We start from the raw sequence: 20,744 nt of genomic DNA, 5'->3' as shown, positions 1-20,744 counted from the left end.
ATACTATTTTAACCTTGCATATTTGCAACCAAAAGTCATATTTAGATATTCATTCATGATAATGAATACAGGAGATAAAACCCTTTCAAGACAGAGATCAGCTGTTAAATGCTCTAAATACAGTTTCTCTGAGCAGTTCCTAAATGTTTTCAAAAAGTACTAAGTTTTTTTAACTTCTAGACCTTAAAAAAAAAAATACGTATTTTGGAACATTTCCCATCTCCCTAGAATATCTTTACAAAAAGGCAAAGCCAGAAAAAAACCAAGGATCAAAGTTCTACTTTGCAGCAACCTAGACAAAAAGTTGAAAGAAAAATAAAACCAAACCCACCCTATTTGAAGGGTGTAAGTAACATAATTATAACATAAGTAACAATATCCACAAGTACTTAATAGCTGTAATCCTTAGAGAAACATAATCGGTGCAAATGCAATACTTCCACTATTGTCTAGTAGAAAAAAGTACAACAGCTAGCAGTTAGGGAAGAAACAGCAAATGCAAGTCACTGAAAGCTCCTGTGCTCTCCCTAGGGATCTTGCTTGTCCTGTAGAATCTTTATTATTCATGTGCCTTAAGAAATTAGACCATTCGCATTTCAGAAGAAGGAATCTCACTGTTGGAGGCAAACCCATGAAAACAGAAACATAACTGTACTGCGAAAAGGGAGAAATGCAAAAATTTATAGGCCAGCTAAGATACCCCATCGCTACTGATAAAGTTCACAAGACCCAGAGAATTAGAAGTCAGAGTTGCTCTTATGGTTCCTCCCGTCATAGACCCGTCAAAACACACAGCCTAATCATGCTGCAGTTGGCCTGAAGCATTAGAGACTAAAAGCTTAAGATCATATCAAATGATTGCCTAGAAGACCAATCACATGAAAATAAGTTATCAGACATCATAACCTCATTAAAAAGAAGAAATGTATCAAGCTTAGGATCCTCAGACAAATTATATAAAAAGCATTCAAATTAAATGCTATGACCCAATCTACTCAACGTATTTAATACAACATTTGAAAGCATTGACTTGATCAGCCTTGTTTGAAAACATCTGATTCTTCAGTGGTCTCCCACTCTGGAAACATACTAGAAATTGTAGAAATTAAGAATCCTAACTTTTACTAACTAACCTAAGCTGTGGAATCACTGGTAGAAAAGAATTGCAAGCTCCATATTACATATAATGCACAGTCCCAATCTCTCTCTCTCTTTTTTTTTTTTTAAATAGTACAAATAATTTTGAATTATTCCTAGCATTAAAACTGATCTAAATTAAGATATGACATTTCAAGGACTACTGTACGTGCCCCTTCTCTGGCTTCATGTATTTCACACTGCACCATCAGGCTTCCTAAAGGAATTGAAGATTTTTCAGAGCTGCCAAGGACAGTTAGCTGCATGCCTCACTGACTGAACCCCAAATATAGTTCTTTTGTGCTTTTAGAAGTAATCCCTCTAGTCTAAATTAAATTACAGTAATTCTAATCACAAATAAACACTTAAGGAGTAGACTCAAAGTAATATTAGTGTACACAGTTGGCCTAGCACTCATTTTTCTTTATTGATACTTAAGTCAGTTCCTCTTTTCATTGGAAAGACCAACTTAACTCACCAGAGGATTTTTAAACCCGTACTCTTCAAAGCATGCCAGTTGTTTTGTTATTTTCAGTACTGATAAATGCACTGGGGGGAATGCATAGGCATTCTGTTATAGAAAAAGGAAAGAATTCTGCTCATTTTTATGAGCCAATGGCTCACAAAGAGCTGCTAGATTGGGGAGATAATAATTAACAAGGACGCCAAGAAAGCAAAGATGGAGCAAACCTGATGTACCATGGGAAGGGGAAAGGAGAAAAAACCTTATTAATTTAACGTATTGACACACGGTAAGTGGAGATGGAAAGGCAAAATACTGAATGTCAAACCAGCCAAACTAGGGATTACTTTAATAGTGAATTTCTTGGGCAAAAAAGATCAGGGATATATATGCCTCTAAGATGGAAACATTATGATAGCAAAACCAGCCAAAATGCTAATACAGATTCTGTTGTTCAGAACATGACTTAAATTTGCAGATAATTAAAGAATCAACTTGAATTAGTAGCTCATGGTTCCAAGTGAAACTGAGAGGCAAATCAGAATAGGATTAGAATGATGGCAGAGGGCAGAACATGAAAACACTCAACACTGAAGCTCATGCACCAGAAGACACTTTTAAATCATAGTAGATTATTACCAGGAAGATACAGAGCAAAGAAAGCAGAAGTGAAAAACTACGGCAGGGAAATTACACAAGTCATAACATCCATATTTAGAGGTGCCTAGTACTCAAGAAATATCACACTTCCAACAAAACCAAGGTTTTCAGAGAAAACAGAGGTATGTCCCTCCATCTCTGGTTCTTGCTTCCCTGTTTAGTGAGAACAGCAGATGATCAAGAGTCTATATACGCTTCGGTGAAAGGGAGAAGGGTTTCAACCTATGCAACTACACAAGGTATCAAAGACTTCAGAGACAGCCTTTGTAGAACTATTGGAAAAGGAAACGATAGCATTGACAGGCTTCTACTACAGAATTAAAAAGCGTGCTGATTTGATGTTACTTATACAAGATATCTAGCAGGCTGCTAAGTTTTATTGCTGCTTTCCTCAAAACCTGCAGCAATTGCATTTTTATATGCATTTAAAGCAAAAAAAGCTTCCAGTTAACTGTGGTTTTGCATTGCACTATGTAAAATTAAAGTCTACAGCAGTACAAAGCCTCAGTAAAGACTGCTTAAAAATCCTGTAAAGAAATAGTACTCAATATTTTGTGTCAGAATTAAAAGCAACAGTTTGCACCAACCTAGATGAGTAACAAAATTAACTTCGTGTTCCTCTCTATTTAGCCCCATGTAATGATACACAGTAGTGCAGAATACATACTATTTCTGTTGCAAATAATTTAAATAATCATACTGTTGGCCCTTTTCAAGACAACCACTTTCTGCTCTTTCCTTTACCCTTTCATTACTTGGCCTTCCTCTCTTGCCCAGTCTACCAATATTCAATTCAATCTGAGCACTTAACCACTTCCTGTCTGGAACATGCAATCTCTCACCTTTAAGCCTAGGAACTACCTCTAATTGCAGCTCTTGACAGGACCTACAGTTTCATGAGAACTTCAGATGACCTAGAAAGTGGGTGGGTGGGGTTTTTTTCTTGGTTTGTTTTTTAAATAACTAAGTATTGCCACTTCGGCAAATCATTTCAGGGTTTCTCATACAGAACACCACAAGGATGCCTACAACTAAATATGAAACCTAAGTGGTTAAGTAATTTTCTTGGTTGCCTTGCATGACCCAAATATGGCCCACAACAGCAACACTAGCTGTACTCATCATCTCTGAACAAGTCTTGCAGCTGCTCTTCTCAGATTCAGACTATTAACCACTGCCATGGGAACTTCTCTGAAAACAGATAGGTGCTATAGTTATTGAAAAATGCAGGACGATGCCTAGGAAATTATCTTTTTCCCAGCAAATACCAGTGAAAGCTTAATCTACTTTTCTCAGACTTACTGATGTAAGGTAAGTCAGGTTTTATTTCAGTGAGTACTAACTTCCAACTATAGATGTGGGAGAAAGGTAGGTAAGGAATGTCTAAAACTGCTCAGATTGACTTGAGTGGAGGCCTTCAATCTCATTCGTCTTGTGTGACAAGTAAGAACCAACAGTGATGCAAGCTCTGTGAAAAAACCTGGTGCCTGGAACTTGCTTTTCTCCCCTTGCTCTCAAATTGCCTAAAGAAAGCCTATCAGCTTTCATTGAAACTACCAGGAATTAGGCAGAGATAGGGCAGGGAATGTGACGGGAGGAACTGGGGACTTTGTTTTGCAACACATTTTCTGGAAGTTCCTGATACAGAATGGGGTGACAGGGGAGGGGAACCTGCCTTGGTTGATAACTCATAACAAAAAAGTTTGCAGAAAATGCAACAGCATTAAAGCATAACGTGTCCCGCACCAGGAATATCCGTGATTAAATAACACGTAGAATGGGAAAAAAAGCACGTGTGTGTGTATACATACAAATGTGTGTATAGATGTGTATGTATATGGTTATAAACAGGAATATGATATAGCATGTGCTGAGGTTGCAGCATGCAGTTACAAATCTGGTATTGTTCCATTCATATGCAACTTTTCTCTGTCATTGGCAATGATGACAGAAAGGATTATGATATCACTAAAGTGGGCCTAGATGAAATCTCCATCAGAAATATACAAATACTTCAGCTTCGTATTTGTTTAGGTATAGAACAGCCACATGCAACAAGCCCTAAGTTTGAGCAAGGGGAAGGGGGGCAGTGGTGTTCATTTGGATCCTGCTCTTCAACTAGTTTATGAGTTTTATTTGATCATTTAAGACAAAACACAGAAGTTGTCTCCAAAGAAGGAACCAGGACTCTTCTTCCCTCTCTGCAGGACAACCTTCCTCTCACTGTGTTAGCATCAGCTCTTTCTCTAGCTTATTCTCTCCATAGCAACCATTACACTGTCATGCACGTGATTTAATAGGAAGGATGCGATATCAGACTGCAGATTAGCAGTTAGAGAAGATTGTTGGGAAGCAGCAACTGCAGATTTGAAGACTAACCATTTTTTGGATGAGTGATATGAATGTTAAGCTATTATTCAGAACACATTATATTTACCTTTGCACTATCATATTTTTGAGTAAGACCAGTTGTACCTCCTGTACCTAGTGTTTAATTCAATGCCAATCAAATGCAGTAAGTAGTCTTTGATCATGCTCAAGAAACCAGGTCCACTTGAGAAGTCAAATATTCCCTACTTGGTTTGAATAGCAGTAGACACAGCACTGTCTAGAGTCTATGTAGCTAGCTCCAAAAAGTTAGGTTGCATGGTAGTTTAGAAGTTCAAAATTTAAGTGCTACATGATTCCAGACATTAGTGAAAAATCGGTGTTTTGAACCAGGGTCTGAATGCCTAGATTCTACTTAAACTGAACTCAAGAGTTTCTCTAGTCCATTATCATAGACAACCCACTCTCACAGCAACTTTATCTTTTCACAGCTTACTGGTAAGTGAGTCAACACACACCAAAACACCCCAACAAACAAACCTAAGAAATTCAAAGAGTATGTTTTATAGAAGCCTTGCAGGTATCTGTTTCAGTAACTCTTCCTCAGAAACACACTGAAACTGAAGGGAAGTCAATATTGCAGCACTCAACTGTATTACAGAGCAAGTACTTCAAGCACAGTTGTAAGAACCTGGCAAACATTTGTAGCACCAGGGTAGTCTGAGCATCTTCCAAACCAAATGAAAGTATATTCTGCCAGAAGCTCTCCACATCTAAAACTTCAGGAAGTCCTTTATGCTTTTAAAGAGCCACAGCAGGAGTTTACTAAAGCAGAAGCTGAAGGGTACTCTCTCTAAACACCTGGGATAATCTTCATTTTGGACTCTTCCAAAGGGCAGGTGCAGCCCATCTACAGGGAAACTAAAACAACTTTCTTTGCACATCAGGTGAACAACATTATTGCTCAGTGTACTGCTATCCATGGTGAAGTGTTGCTATTAAGTATCTTGTGTCAGTCCTAGAGTGGGAAATAAAAAAACCCAAACAAACAGTGCTGCAATAGCCGGTGAAAGAAGGTGCATCTTTAAATTTATTAGGCAGTATGAAGCCAGACAGAGAAGAGAACTCATAATGTTCACTTAGAAAACCCACTTGAGAATTTGATGCGGAAGAACTGCTCCCATTGGGAAGGTGACTTTCTCAACTCCTCTAGAAGCTGTAATACCTGTATTTTGTTTAGCATTTCCTCAGTGATAGGTAGTCATTTTGAAGGTGCTACAAAATCTGTGGTGTGCAAGATGACTGCCTGCCTGTTCAGTGAAATGGAGATGTGTACAGGTAACTTTGGCGCTGGTTGTTTCCAGAGGCAATCTCAAACATCGGGTGTTAGGTACGCACAGTTCCAGTGACACTGCAGCACAAAATTTTATACGTAACCATCAATCAACAAATGGTCTTTTATCTAACTTCAGTTATGCGCACTAAATTTGATTCCTCTCTTACAATGGCATCTACAGCTTTTCCAACAAGACAGAAAAAGACTAATCCCAGTTTTTAAAGTGACAGAAGTAGAAAAGATAACTGAGCCCAAATCACCCAAATCCAGGCCAATATACTAATGGATGATTTGGGGACAAAGTGCTATCATTAGCATTTCACTTTCTTAGGAACACATGTTAAGATGACTAAAGAAGTTTGAGCTTTTGCTGCTTTACATTTCAGACAACAATACTATTTTTGTCAATTTTCCGAGTATTTCCATAGAATTCAAAGAAGCTGGTTTGATGTTTCATTACACTGAAGAAATGCAAATCATTAACTCACCTCAATGTCAGAAATTAGCTTATGCACACAGCAGAAGTTGTGGAAAGGGGACTTCCACCCAGACATGAGCAAACTGTGGTAAACTACCAAAACCACAAGGATTTGAGGAACCTGTATAATTATTATTCCCAGGTGTTTTCACTAAATGTGCCTCAGACTACAGCCTGCATTCTGGAAACAAACCCACATTCAAAATCACCTTCAGTTTGTATTTTTCTGCTTTATCCCTCAAAGCAAACTAACAGTGTAAAGGAAAATACTCCTGCAACCGAACCATACATTCTGTTTCCATCAAGTCTGAAGGACTGAAAACATGAATTCTTTCTAGTGGTATACACACAAAAGCTACAGGAGTCTTGAAGGCTAGTCTTCGAAACAGTTTTAGTCTTTTGAAGCATTGGATCCACTTCCAAGGTGGGTACCTAAAATTACTCTTGCACCTGGAAAGGCGAGCTCGAGATCCCAAACCTGGTATTTTAATGAGATCTGCCCAGCTCCAGCGGGTAAGCGGCAATGTAATGAATGACCTGGATTTAAAACAGCTCTTCTCCACTTCTCTTCTTGTGTCTTGGCTGCTTGAGCAGAATGGGAGGCGCGTGTGGCAGCAGAGGGAAAGCAAGAAGCAATCCAGCACGTTCAGCCTTATGTTTTTTATTTAAAGTTGTCCCCTGTACAGACTTGCAGAAAAAGCTGCAAGAGTTTTTGCACTTCTGTCTTGCTGTTTTGCTGCAGGCACTGGATCACTGCTGGTGGATGACATGCGACTGCGCAGTCTTCATAACACTAATTGTGCTGGAGCCGTTGAAGACTGGAGGAGACATAAATGGCCTGAATAGCAAAACCAGACCTACATTCTCTTGAATAACAGAGCAAGACAGGGAGTAGAAGTAGTAAAAATTGAAAAGCAAGTTAAGCTAACTCTAAGGTTTCTGGATAGTTGGGACTTGTTTCATTTTAACCGTGATACAAACTTGCCCATTGAGAAAAGTTACTTCCTTTTTAAACTTAGCATTTACTTATGAAAAAGCCAGTTGTTTAATACTGTAATGTCACTGGCACAGTTATAATTTTCACGGATGGCATTGCCTCTGGAATGAAATGTGAAAAAATTAATTTCTAGACAGTACAAAAATAGATTTCACTGCAAAATGTCAGTTTGGAGCTGAAGAATGAAGCTTTTAAAAATATCTTCTAGAAAATGAATTTTTCATACAGCTTCCCAGCTTAACTAACAAAAAGAAAAAAGTTGAGGGGTCTTATCACTCCTTTTCTTTATCTAGATATGTGCTTTCTCTGAGAGGACTGCCTGCCACATGGGAGTGGGACTGCTGCTCTGCCTGCTAGTCAGCCAGTAGCTGTGGCGCAAGCTACCACCGCCTGGATTTTGACTGCACTGTTTCTGTTTTGCAGACACACATGGTGGAGAGATAACAAGGGCACGCGACAGATACACAAAGACTGGGGTTTATTCCAAGCTTTGTTTCTAAACCTTTGCATAAACTGTGGGCAAGTTACTTTGTGTCTCTGGTTCTGACCCATATTACACACCAAAATATAGTATTTCAGGCTCCTTTGTTTACAAGTTTAAAATTATATTACAAAGAGTGCTAGATGAGTGTAACGTAATACCCTAACTGAACTGCTTCAGAAGAAAAAAGTAGATCTCAAAAGAGTATGAAAGAGCACAGGTGTTTTGTCACTAGATTGTACAGGCGATTTTAAGAGCAAAAGTAGACATATGCACAATTTGATGCATATTCTGTCTTTTCAAACTGAGGTTGTGCATCATTTGATGTATGTACTGCCTTTTCAAACACAGCATGTGTACAGAACCATCTTACTCCCATACTGTAACCTTAAAGTAAAAAAGAAAAATCTTAACAGTAATATGCTTCCAGTACCCTCATGCATTTTAATATTTTAAATCAGCAGTTCTGACTTGAGAGCTCTGTAGACACATTTATCATTCAGCTGTGCAACCATACTATAAACTGTCAACTCTTCATCACTGTCCACTTGACAAATTACTCTCGCAACAGCATTTCCAAATTATCCTTAGCAGACAACACACCTCATAAATCCACATCATTGTAGTGTTATTAGAATTTCACTTCATGCTTGCATTCGCAAACATTTAAGCTTTCAACCTCTGCTGCTGGGCATTAATCATGGAATTAATCATAGGATTAAGAATAACAAATTTAAATTCAAGGTTAATAACATGTTCACCCAATATTAGTTTTATATTCTGTCATGGGAAAACACTTTAATAAAGAAAGTACAAGACCTTTGACTGAAGTTACCAACTATACACATAGAATGATTGTACTGTTGTTCCATCATGAAATGAGAAGTTGCCCAAATTCAATACTGCTGCTTAAAGAAAAATTTCAAATCCCTAGACCCTTGAAAAAACAACCATTTGGTCTCTGCAAATGCCTGCATTTTGCCATGAGGATGAGCTGAAAAATTAGTTATAAAAAACCAGCATCAACTGAGTTTTCAAAACTGATGATCAGAGAATATTGTCACAGAAAATACTGTGATTTAACAGAAATACAAAATAATAAATGTCATTTAAGAATATTAGATTCTCACATTCAGTTGACATGTATCTCCATTTTTAAGATAACATCTGCACTAAAAACATGAAGCGCCTCTTGGTTGGCAGAATACTAATGCATAAAAGTAATTCCACTGATGCTGACACTTAACCTTTTAGTAGAAACTTAGATAACTTCATATGATTATGAAACCGTATCTCTAGCTTCTATGATAAACAACAAGATAAATAAAATAGTCATCCTGTATTTTTTCCTTCCCCAGCTTTATAGCCCATAAATAAATCAACACTTGGTACTAGCAATGGAATGAGTCAAATTTGTGATTCAATCCAGCCTTTTTGATTTCTTCAGATATGTGTTTTGGATACACATTTAGCTACTACTGCTGCTTCAAGCAATGCCCTCAAAAGTTCAATGACAGTCAACTGAGTAAATTAACAGAAACTGCTTTCATTACAACCAAGTTACTTATGTAATCGACTTACTGTTTTAATCTCAGATACGTAATTTAAAAACCCAGCACCCCCCTCCCCCCCAATCCTGCAGAAACTACAAAATTAGTATTAGTTTGCAATTCTGTAGCCACACTGGCTCTTGCGGTTCTTTACAAGCAGTAAGCCACTAGATTATCAATACTACTTCCAAGATCAGTTGCTATAAGTTATCAAAAATCTTACTAATGAGAAAGAAGAGGTCAAGTGACCAAATAACACCTTACTGTTTCTGGCACACATGCTACAAGCCAGTAACGAAGCTCATAATAATTGATTGACAAAATTCATTCTTGGAAAACAAGTGTTACTCATGAAACAGGAAGTCTGTACAAAAAACACCAGGGCATGTACCTTGCTCATCTGCGTACAAAACTGGGCCTTTGGTTCTGACAGGTACCAAAAGCTTTAGCCAATGTATCTGCAACTTCACTCAAAAACGTGACTTTCATTTTTTTGTTGTTTTCTGTTAACAGACTCCACAATTCATGAACAGTCTCCAAGCAGAAAGTGGCTGCTCAGGAGGATGTACCATCTAGCTTCACTTTCCAAATTTTATATTCCAAGTGCCTCCCCTAAAATACCTCCCTATTACTACCTCAGGAGCTACATTGAAAGCAACAGAAAAAATGTTCAGAGGCAAGGATCTATGACTGACCTTCATACTTCAGTTTAACAGGATATCTAGCGTGGACTCCCTGGAGAGTTGCTGCTTACATCACTTCAGTTATAAACATTAGAATTCTCCAGGCTAGAAGTCTCTGGAGGACTTATGAATAATAGCAACACACTTCATAATAATTCTGTTTTAATAGTTTTTTCCTCTTTATAGAATTTTTCTGAAGAAAGTTATGATTTCTTTTGAGAAAAGTTTGGAAACAGTTACCAAAAATATGGAGGCACTATGAAGTTCCCCTTCTGCAGATTAAAAGATTACTGACCTCACTGAGGTAAATAAAAAAGGAGCACGTGGACCCATCTACACCATAACTTGCGTAACAGGGATCCGATCGCCACATATCTTTCATCCACTGTAACAGAACAAAACCACAGTCTGTTAGGTTTAAGTACTATGTAATAACTCTATACTATTTCACACTGAACTCAGGAATAACAGGGGAAAGCTGCAAGCGACTATATCCAACCAGATAAAAATCACAATTAACAAAAAAGGAATTTTATTAATATTTTGGAGCATACTGCAATTCTGCATTCAGCTATGTTGGGGAAGTAACTACATACCAGACATGAGCACAGTTTATACAAACTGGTAGCCAGACAAGCAGAGACAAATATCAAAAGGAGAATATAATCAGGATCCAAACATATAGGTGTGGCTAGAGTTGACTGCATTGCACCCCCGGTGTTACACTTGCTCTGGAATTTAACAGACCATTTCGGTTACCAAGACTGAAATCTGTCCAAGTCTGACAAGAATCTGCCATTTCTGCAGAAGCAAGTAATTAATTTAAATTTATATTTTAATATTCAAATAATGTATTACATAGTTACTATGCAGCCAGTTTGTCAAAAAGGATCAAAATACTGACCAGAGATTTAAAACTTACAGATTTTTTTTTTAAATACTATTGTCTAAGAATTTTATTTAGAGAAAAAAGGCAACATAATTTCACACATACTTTGGCAGTGATTTGTTTTCACTGTCAGAAATAAATTGTAATACTTGATAACGACATTTAAGTGTCCAGTAACTTTACTTTTGTCCCCCACTAGTAAAACAGTATCGTTATATTTGAAATATATCTTGGGGAAAAAAAACCCAAACCCCTCCATCTCTGCAAGTTTGTTGGGCATTTTTTTTGTTTCAGTTTTGGGTTGTGGTGGGTTTTGTTTTTTATTTTCCAGCCAAAGTCTGATGGCTTTCAATACTTGGCCTGTCCAACTGCATTATTAGTAAAATACTAGATTTTTGTAGGATCGACTGCAAACCCCAAAGTTCTGGTTGCACACTTATTGCAGGGCCTAGCTTGTGAGCAGAAGCGGCAGAATGCTTTTAACAGAAAAGGGGAAGGAAGGAACTGGACAGAGCTGTTGATAAAGAGGGGAAAGAAGTGTAATCAAATGTCCTGCTGAAACAGAGAAAGGGCTGGAGTGAGGTACACACAGAAGCCCAGTCCTGGGGTAGGGGAACGCCAAATGACTCATACTGGGGAAGAGAACAGGGCTTTTCAAGAAGGAGAAGAAAGTTTCTGCATAACAAGACAGAATTCAAGTAATAAGGCATTTTATTAAATAATATTGCATTTTAATATAATATGGCATTTTATTCCTGTCTTAATAGCATGCCACCTTATTTCTCTGCAGCAGTAGTATTAAAGGCTTGAGGTGAGAAATGCTGTAGTGACACACACTCCTAAATATCCTCTTTTTCAACACAGTTGTTCTTGTTTTACACCACTGTCCGAGTAGTGACCTCTTGCAACATACATTCCGTTTTTAAAAGTACACACATAATAAGATTAAAAACAGTTCACTTACCTTTATTTTCCCTTCACAGTGAGGAAAACCATCCATAGGAGGCAATTCACACTGTTCTTGGGCTCCGTTTATGAGATCTAAAGAGAAACATGGACCATAACTGAATTTCTTTTTACAGTTCTGACAGATAGCCTAATGAATCCCTCCTTTTATTTTCATGAATCCACAGTCCAGACTGACTGAAGAGTCCTACTGTGTAATATTTGTTATAACATTAAAACTCAGTGTGCTCTTTTTTGACTATAGAAGAAAATGGTTGTGTAGATTTCAACTCTGACTTGCAGGAGAACTGCTGAATTACAAAACCTGCTCTATGAAGGCTTAAAAATTAAGCTAACCTGTACTGAGAATAATAAAAAGCAAAATATCTTCCTAATCAAAGTGTGCTTAAAACTACTAAATTGTAACAATTTGTTTCCAATTGTCAAACATTTGTAAGATGTATATTGCTCTTAAATGTGAAAACTAGTTTTTCAAGTTCTGTTATCACTTTATCAAATAGCCATGATCTGAAACTTGGCCTCATATGTATGACCCAATTAATAAATGTTGCAATATGGTCTAATTTTACAACTGAGTAGCACTACATTGCATCTCATGAGAAATATTTCCTACGTCTCCCAAGATTTTTTTTCTTTTTTGCCTATTACAATTTTAACATCCTAGATTTTTGCAACACATTAAAGAGTGTAATACAGAGCAACACTTCTAGCCTGTGAACCAAGGAAAGAGGAGCAGTTTTAAAGGACATTACCCCATCAGCTCTAGGATGGGACTTTCTTCTGAGAACTTAGAACCTTCTAACGCAGGCCTTTAAGGCAAGAAAAATGAGTAACGTGGTGGAGAGATTCTTGCCAAAGGCAGCAGAGGATAAGGTTTTCAATTTAGGTAGTTCATCCCAGAGTTATCTAAATTATACCTGCATCATTTCTGGCTTTTTCCACCGGCAAGAATCAAGATCATTAAAGCCAGCCAGCCATCAACCTAGGAACACCTCATGCTATGGCAGTTACAGTGCACGACTTCACCCAGAATATGCTAATTAGAGATCTCAGAAAAAAAAAAAAAAAAAAGAAAAAAGACTGCAGCATTAGAATGGAGTAGCAACAAGATCAGTGGATAAAAGTTAGAATGTTTTATTATATACAAAAATCACCTCCTCATTTATCCAAATATTTTCCTTTATTTTGCAAATAGTTTCTTTTAAAGGTAAAACTTGAAATGTGAGTAAAGTGTTGCAAAATGGAGCGGATGGGCAAAGACGAATCATGCCAGGAAGAAGAGACTTATTTGTCAGTCTCTGCAGCAGCAGTAATTTGACAAACTGAGCTGTACTGCCAATGACAATGACACTGAAACAAAGTAGGTTTTAAGATGACTTTGTAATTTCAACTCAATAAGCACTTTCAAAATATTCTCCCTATCTTCTTATCCTTATAGGATTCTTGCAGACTAGACCACTAACATCTACGGCTCTGATTTCTGCTCCAAGTAAGAACATACAGAGCACACATACAGATATCAACAATTTAAATTATGTTTTAAATTCAGTCAGCACAGGTAGATAACAATGGGTCTTTTTGCTTTACTACAGTTCAGGAATCAGACCTTCCACTTGAATCACACTGAAATCAGTGCTTGAGATCAGACAGTAACAAACCTACCTTAAAACGAAAAGTGCCATGGTTAAAATGATGGCAATTTTCAATAATCAAGTTTTTGGGGGTTTTGGTTGTTGGTTTGTTTTTTTTTTCTTCCCAAACTCATAAGCCTGAATACAAAGTAAGTACAGAGCTTTTCATAAGGCATGTCAAATTCAACATTCCTAAAACATAAAAGACATCTGAAATCTATGATATAACATCAGAGATGCAGTTCAATCACAGGGAATGTTCAACTTTCAGCACCATATTGAACACAGGGCTGAAAATTCTGAATGTCTGGGCAATTCTATTCAATCAAACAAGTCTTCCTATCAATTTCAGTTGCATTTGGACAAGTTATACTTGTCATGCTCAAAGGTTTTTTGCTTCCCCACATAGCTACCATATATAGCACCAACCAACTGTAATTAGCAATTTTCAGAAAGGTAAGAGACAATTATTAAACCGTTAAAGAGAAGGTATTATTAATGGTATTCAGCATGCATTTCCACATACCTTTTCCTCTGCAACAGTGCTTTCTTAAGGGGTATCCTTCCTCAGTCACTACCCACCAATCACCATGCCAGCACTACCATTCATAGAATCATGGAATCATTTAGGTTGGAAAAGACCTTTAAGATCATCGAGTCCAACCGTAAATCTAACACTGCCAAGTCCACCACTAAACCACGTCCCTAAGTGCCGCATCTAGAATAGAATAGAATCATTAAATTTGGAAAAGACCTCTAAGATCATCAAGTCCAACCATCAACGCAACACCACCATACCCACTAAACCATGTCCTGAAGTGCCAAGTCTATGAGTTTTTTGAACACCTCCAGGGATGGTGACACCACCACTTCCCTGGGCAACCTGTTCCAATGCCTGACAACCCTTTCAGTAAAGAAATTTTTCCTAATATCCAAATCTAAACCTCCCCTGGCACAACTTGAAGCCATTTTCTCTCATCCTATCACTAGTTACTTGATAGAACAGACCAACACCCACCTCGCTACAACTTCCTTTCAGGTAGTTGTAGAGAGCGATAAGGTCTACTCTCAGCCTCCTCTTCTCCAGGCTAAACAACCGCAGTTCCCTCAGCCGCTCCTCATAAGACTTGTGCTCCAGGCCCTTCACCAGCTTTCTTGCCCTTCCCTGGACACACTCCAGTACTTGACTCTTGGCTGGATCACTGATATAGAATCAGTTAAAAATAGCTCTTGTCCAAAAGCATTACTTGAAACCAGAAATAATTTTATCATTGGCCCTACTGAGGAAACAAAGCAGAGATGGGAATGACAGTTCCCCAGGGGCTGCAGCTGCAGGAGGTGCTGTTGGCACAGCCTAGCAAAGCCACTTAAGAAAGCCTAACATACAGCCTTTGCACTGCTTGCTCTGGGCTAAATGATCTTCCTCTGCAAGATGGTCATTCCTCCTTAGACATGATGTTACTCCTTCAGTTCCTATTTGTCAAAAGTAGGAAAGTACTCAAAAGCTGCAATTCTGCTCTTTCTGTTGATTGGAAGGTATAGCTTGCCAACATGAAGGATCCATGAACTTTGTAACTTGAAATAAAAAATGTCTTCTATCTCAAGCTAACAATGCTGTCATATGATTGCTTTCCACATCAGAAGGTCAGCCAAGCAAACCCTCTCTTCTTAAGTCCTTTTATATACAGGGTAATACATGAGCACAAGCTATAATTCTTTATTTTACATCATAAATACCTAGTGTGCCAAGTCTATCAAACCATATTGCATTTTAATAGGTATCTCGTGACCTGTCAAGGAAAGGAAGGATAGAGAAAAAAACCACAAAATACAACGGCCTCTTTTTTGGTAGATACACAACTGTAATCTAGATATCTGTTTGCTTTTGTCATGTGTAACCATATTTTCTGCACGCAAGTGTGTTTTTGTAGACGGCTAGTGATCTTTGCTACTGTTCATTGTTCACAAGGTTTTACAGGATCCCTGTCTTTGCAAGATCTACTTGCAAGAATAAAAACTGCCTTCTTCCAAGAGTCACATGTTGCACCAGCCATCCACTTCAACAACTCAGATCAGCTGCAGCAGTACTACATACAGATACCTGCCAAGCAGAAAGCCAACCCTCCCAGCTCCCCTGTTCCTGCCCCCTCCAAGAAGTAAAAAGCAAGAGCCAGACATTTACATCAGCACAAGCTACAGATTTTCTCAGGCTTCTGGTCTCCCCTGTGGCCAGCTGCACTAGGGGTTTTCCAGAGCAATCACATTCTTGCTCTTCCACTGGGATGATTTACATACAAACCATAAACCGACCTCACTAGGATAATCTATATGTATAGGGAACACAGAACACTAACACCCACCTTTATCACCTCTAACCACGTTGAAATGTTTGGTGAAGTATTAATGTCTCTAGTAGTATTTCCAAGAGTACCCGACATCCTTCCCTCCCTTCCCCTGCCAGCAACAGTAAACACTCCTAGGATTCACCTTCCTCAAAAATGTAAACATCTTTTTTCCACCTTTACAGACTCTGAAGATGCTTCACATGCTCACCAGCTCCCTACTCCATCTTCCCACTCAGCCTTACCATGGATCTATCCCAAACACCTATATCAACTTTCACTTGCTTCATTCACAGCTACCAATCAGGTAATAGCATAGTGAAGTCAATGCTATAAACCTTAAGTATAATTTACATGAATTACAATGAAACAATTTACATAAAGTATTATCCAGAGCAAAACAAAATGTAGCAATATATGCACACAAGACAAAATGAATGTGAAAGAACAGGAGAAGCAATAGAAAAAAGCAACTCTGTTCCATCCAAGTACTTGCTAAACAAGCAATCTTTCCTTCCTGCCTGCAAATAGGAAGCTAGCTGATGTAATCAGACTGGAAACACATCTGCATTAAGGAAGGTTGTCCAAAGCAACACACTGCTTGCAGAAATAAGCAAGTCAGTATGGGACCATACTGGTTTCCACACATAAGCCTAAGAATTAAATACAAAAGTCTGAATTCACTTGTGAATAATTTTGATGGTTCCAGGCAATACTGCTTGCACTGAAGCCACACCCGTTCTTCTCAGCCATAGTCAGCGAGTTCTAGGTTGAGAAACATCCTTCCCAACTTTTTTCTTCCTTAAAGATCAGAACCTGTATGAAGAATTACATTTCTGCTCCTCTAGCTGCTCACTACTAAGTAGGCATGAAGGGTATGCTGGAGCCTGTTGGTAACAGCTAGCAGCCTGTGGGCAACAAAAAGGCTCCTTTCCCCATGCTTACTAAACTAGCTGTTCTGAACTATAGTTATAAACATAGGAAACATCCTTGTCAAATATCTGAAGTCAAGGAAGCTGTGACAAGCTTCTTTAAATACAAATTCATAGCTACAAATTAACAGTCCAGCTTGTCTTCATCAAACCATGTCGCACAGCTGACCAGCATATTCCCTAGCATGTCTCCAGCTCATTGTGGGCCCATACTGGCAAACCAGCTCACTCCCTTTTTTGTGCAGAGGCTTCAATCATCCATGCTAACTAAGAGCTGGCTCTTCTTAAACAGGAAGCCAGACGTGAACAAACCTTGTGTATCCAACTTTAACCAGACACCACCAATTTACACTTTTGAGTGGATCACAAAGAAAAGGGAGATGAAGCAAGTGGAACCCTGGGGATAATGACTGCGCAGGTTTTGGCTGGGACAGTTAATTTTCTTCATAGCAGCTAGTATGGGACTATGTTTTGGATTTGTGCTGGAAACAGTGTTGATAATACAGAGCTGTTTTCGTTACTGCTGAGCAGTGCTTACCCAGAGCCAAGTGCTTTTCTGCTTCTCCCCCCACCCACCAGCGAGGAGGCTGGGGGGGCACAAGGAGTTGGGAGGGGACACAGCCGGGACAGCTGACCCCAACTGACCCAAGGGATATTCCAGACTATAGGACATCATGCTCAGCATATAAAGCTGGGGGAAGAAGGAAGGAAGGGGGGACATTCGGAGGAGTGATGGCGCTTGTCTTCCCAAGTTACCGTGAGGCGTGATGGAGCCCTGCTGTCCTGGAGATGGCTGAACACCTGCCGGCCCATGGGAAGTGCTGAATGAATTCCTTGGTTTGCTTTGCTTGCATGCGTGACTTTTGCTTTGCCTATTAAACCATCTTTATCTCAACCCATGAGTTTTCTCACTTTTCTGTTTCTCTCCCCCACGGGAAGGGGAGTGAGCGAGCGGCTATGTGGTGCTTAGTTGCCAGCCAGGGGTTAAACCACAACACTGATCTACACATCTGGATCTTCCAAAACATGAAAAGCAAGTATTAAAATACAAGTCAAGAGTTTAGAGTTTTTCATCATTTGGAGATGACGAAAAAACCCAAACCCTAATAATCTTATGAAGATTCTTGTTAAAAAGGTCTGGATAGAAGTATTATGCTGTTACCAAATTCATGTCAGATAGTTCTTTCCTGAAGGGGAAAAACATATTAAGCCAGACATTAAAGTTACTTTTGTTAGAAAATAGTATTTGAGAAACCACAAGGATTTTTATCCTTAATTAGGATTTATGTAATTTAAAATGCAAGTTCTGAGATCTTTTTTCCCAGCCAAACTTAGAACTTAGAGCCAAAAAAGTTAGAAATACAGCAACTGTCAAGTCAGTACAAAGCAACAGTAGTTAATACACACACTTTTTTCTCTTAAGCTTTGTGGGAGCCATGATATTAATTTCTATTCTACAGTCACCTAAGTGTTTTTGAAGTCATGCGTAGCTTATCTCCTCTTGACTGCTGTTATGCAAAGACACAATTATTAAACATTTATCTCATATGATGTTACATTAAAAGTCAATGCATTGACAAATTCAAAATATGACTGTAAGCAAACTAGAAACCTAAGAGCACAGAGTTGTACAGATTATCCTGGAAAAAATGGAAAATATTGATAAAACACCAAGCAACTCTAGATTTAAAAGAACTCTTTAAATACAATGCTCTGTTTGTGAAGTCCTGGGATATTCAATATATAACTAACTCCATCCCCATGTTTAGAAAGGAGCCATATGTTCACTTTGCAAATGTCTGTGGCTGTTTAAAAATATACAGCTCTGCATCAGAGATCGTTAGTGCACAGCAGGTGAAACTGAACTTGTGAACAATCATCAGTTATTTCAGTGCAAAGTCTAGCACGTTAGCATGAATGACTTGGAAGATTTAAGCTAAGCCACCTAACCTTGCACTGGAAAAGATACTTCTCCCCTGTTGCTCTATATGAGCAACTATAGGGGCTGAAGTCCCATGCCTTTGGCACCACTCTCTTTAAACACCAGTTCACAGGTACAGGTCTTCATCACCTCTTGCAATTAAACTCCATGTCCACCACAGGTTTTGTTTGTTTTAGTGAAGGTCTACAACACCCAAGAGAGAATTATGTGGTTAAAAGCACAATCTGTGATAGGGAATTGATTTTTTGTTTGCTTCCTAGTTACTCTTCAACTAAACACAAAATAAGCGATAGTGAGCGCTACATACGTATTTTGTCCCTTTCCTATATTGCACATCCTTCAAATAATGTGCTCTGTAACAGCACACTCTGCTTCAATTTTTCTCCATGAGATGGTTAGGAAGTCTAGAAATAATCCACTAAGACAGTAAGCTGAGTAACAGTTATAATTGGTTACTCAGCAGTGATTGTTGTTTGATATGTATTCTATTTGTCATAAAAGTTTTAAAATAGCAATACTGGTTAAAGCAAATGAAAAAGCCACAATACTGCTGAAATTACAAACTGTGAAACCAACAGCTAAGGACCAACTCTTCACTCTTCAGAGAATGGAAATATCTTAAGAATTTAACATGACACAAAAGTTTATATGCTTTGGAACCTTGAGGCTAAACCCCACATTTTTATACTAGTGCAAAAAAGCATATTAGAATATCTTTTGATGACATGTAGCACAGATAATAGCTCAACCCAAAGTGTTTCCCAACAGCAGATGTCATAAAATCAGGAAGCTCCTTAGTATTAAAAGGACAGAGAAATCATATCCAATCAAGTCTATTCACCAATTTTATCTCTATTTGTTCCCCTTCTGGTTTTGATAATTAAATAAAAGTACTATTCTTACTTTAATTCATGGAACCCTTCTCTTGTTTCTATTTCAGTTCTGAAGTCTGGTATCTATGGTTAGACACAACACTGTAGTTAAGGCTGGTTTAGTTTGTGTAAGGTCTCCTTTCCCTTCTCCCACTAATTAACACATTCTCAATTTAATTCACATTTTTCATCTCCAGCTGGTGAGATTTCTTTAAAGAGAGAATTTGCAGTGTGAGCTGAAAGCACTATCAACATATTCAATGAAACAAGCTAAAGGTTTCAAGATTTTAAATGCAGAGTGCAAAATGCTTTCTACTAACATTTTAGAAACTTCAGTAGCAAAGCATTGGTATGATTTAAAGAAAATTAACTTTGCTGCTGCTAGTCCATCCTCACACCAGCTGTGCTGCTATGTTCCATTAGTGCTACCGAAATCAATGCAGTGTTAGGAGAATTCAAGTAGTAGTCAAGTGGTTAATCAAAATGCAGCCCAGGGGACCACTAACAGCCCCTTCAGCATTACTAATACAGCTTAGCACTGCAGTGGAAAATATTCACATGTGGTCTTCTGCACAGTCATTACACTGCACTGCAACAGCGAGGCTTGAAAACACACAATTCTCCCTAGCTTCACACTACTGCATTTGTGGGAGGCAAATGGACAGCAAAATGGGAAAAACTGCTTGATATTATATACAGTGTGGAAAAAGAATACAATGAATAAGGCAGAATAAATACGAGTCAAAGCAAAGCATCACCCTGAGAAAGCTGCAATCTTGGCTATTAGAACTGGTGCAGCAGCCCACATCCTATTGCATCCGGTACACACTGATGTTCTGTAAGGAGAACTAGTTTATTTTTTAAGGCATGACCATACAGAACATTGTATGTACTATGTTAACTGAAGAAAAGCCTACTGTAGTCCTCTTAAGACAGAAGGACAGCTTTGGAAATTCAAAATAATATGCAGTATCTTAGCTTTTTTTAATCTAGTTTGGCTCTGCAAGTACAGAACTATGGGGTGAACTATGGTTGCAGACTGCTACAACTAACGAGG

General features: G+C 38.3%; 1 protein-coding gene across 1 annotated transcript in view; it reads right to left on the bottom strand.

Moving 5' to 3' along the window:
• The window catches only part of MGAT5 (alpha-1,6-mannosylglycoprotein 6-beta-N-acetylglucosaminyltransferase), a 139,389-nt gene that overhangs the window by 54,095 nt on the left and 64,550 nt on the right, over positions 1-20,744 (bottom strand). Inside the window, exons 4-5 of the mRNA XM_075028898.1 lie at positions 11,967-12,043; positions 10,409-10,498 (exon numbers count right to left, since the gene is read on the bottom strand). Of these exons, the coding sequence (XP_074884999.1) occupies positions 10,409-10,498; positions 11,967-12,043 (167 nt within the window). The remainder of the gene's footprint in view (positions 1-10,408; positions 10,499-11,966; positions 12,044-20,744) is intronic.

This window comes from Buteo buteo, chromosome 5 (assembly GCF_964188355.1).
Source record: "Buteo buteo chromosome 5, bButBut1.hap1.1, whole genome shotgun sequence".
Classification (NCBI taxonomy): domain Eukaryota; kingdom Metazoa; phylum Chordata; class Aves; order Accipitriformes; family Accipitridae; genus Buteo; species Buteo buteo.
Note: the sequence above shows the minus strand (reverse complement) of the source record. Positions and strands in the feature narration are given on the sequence as shown.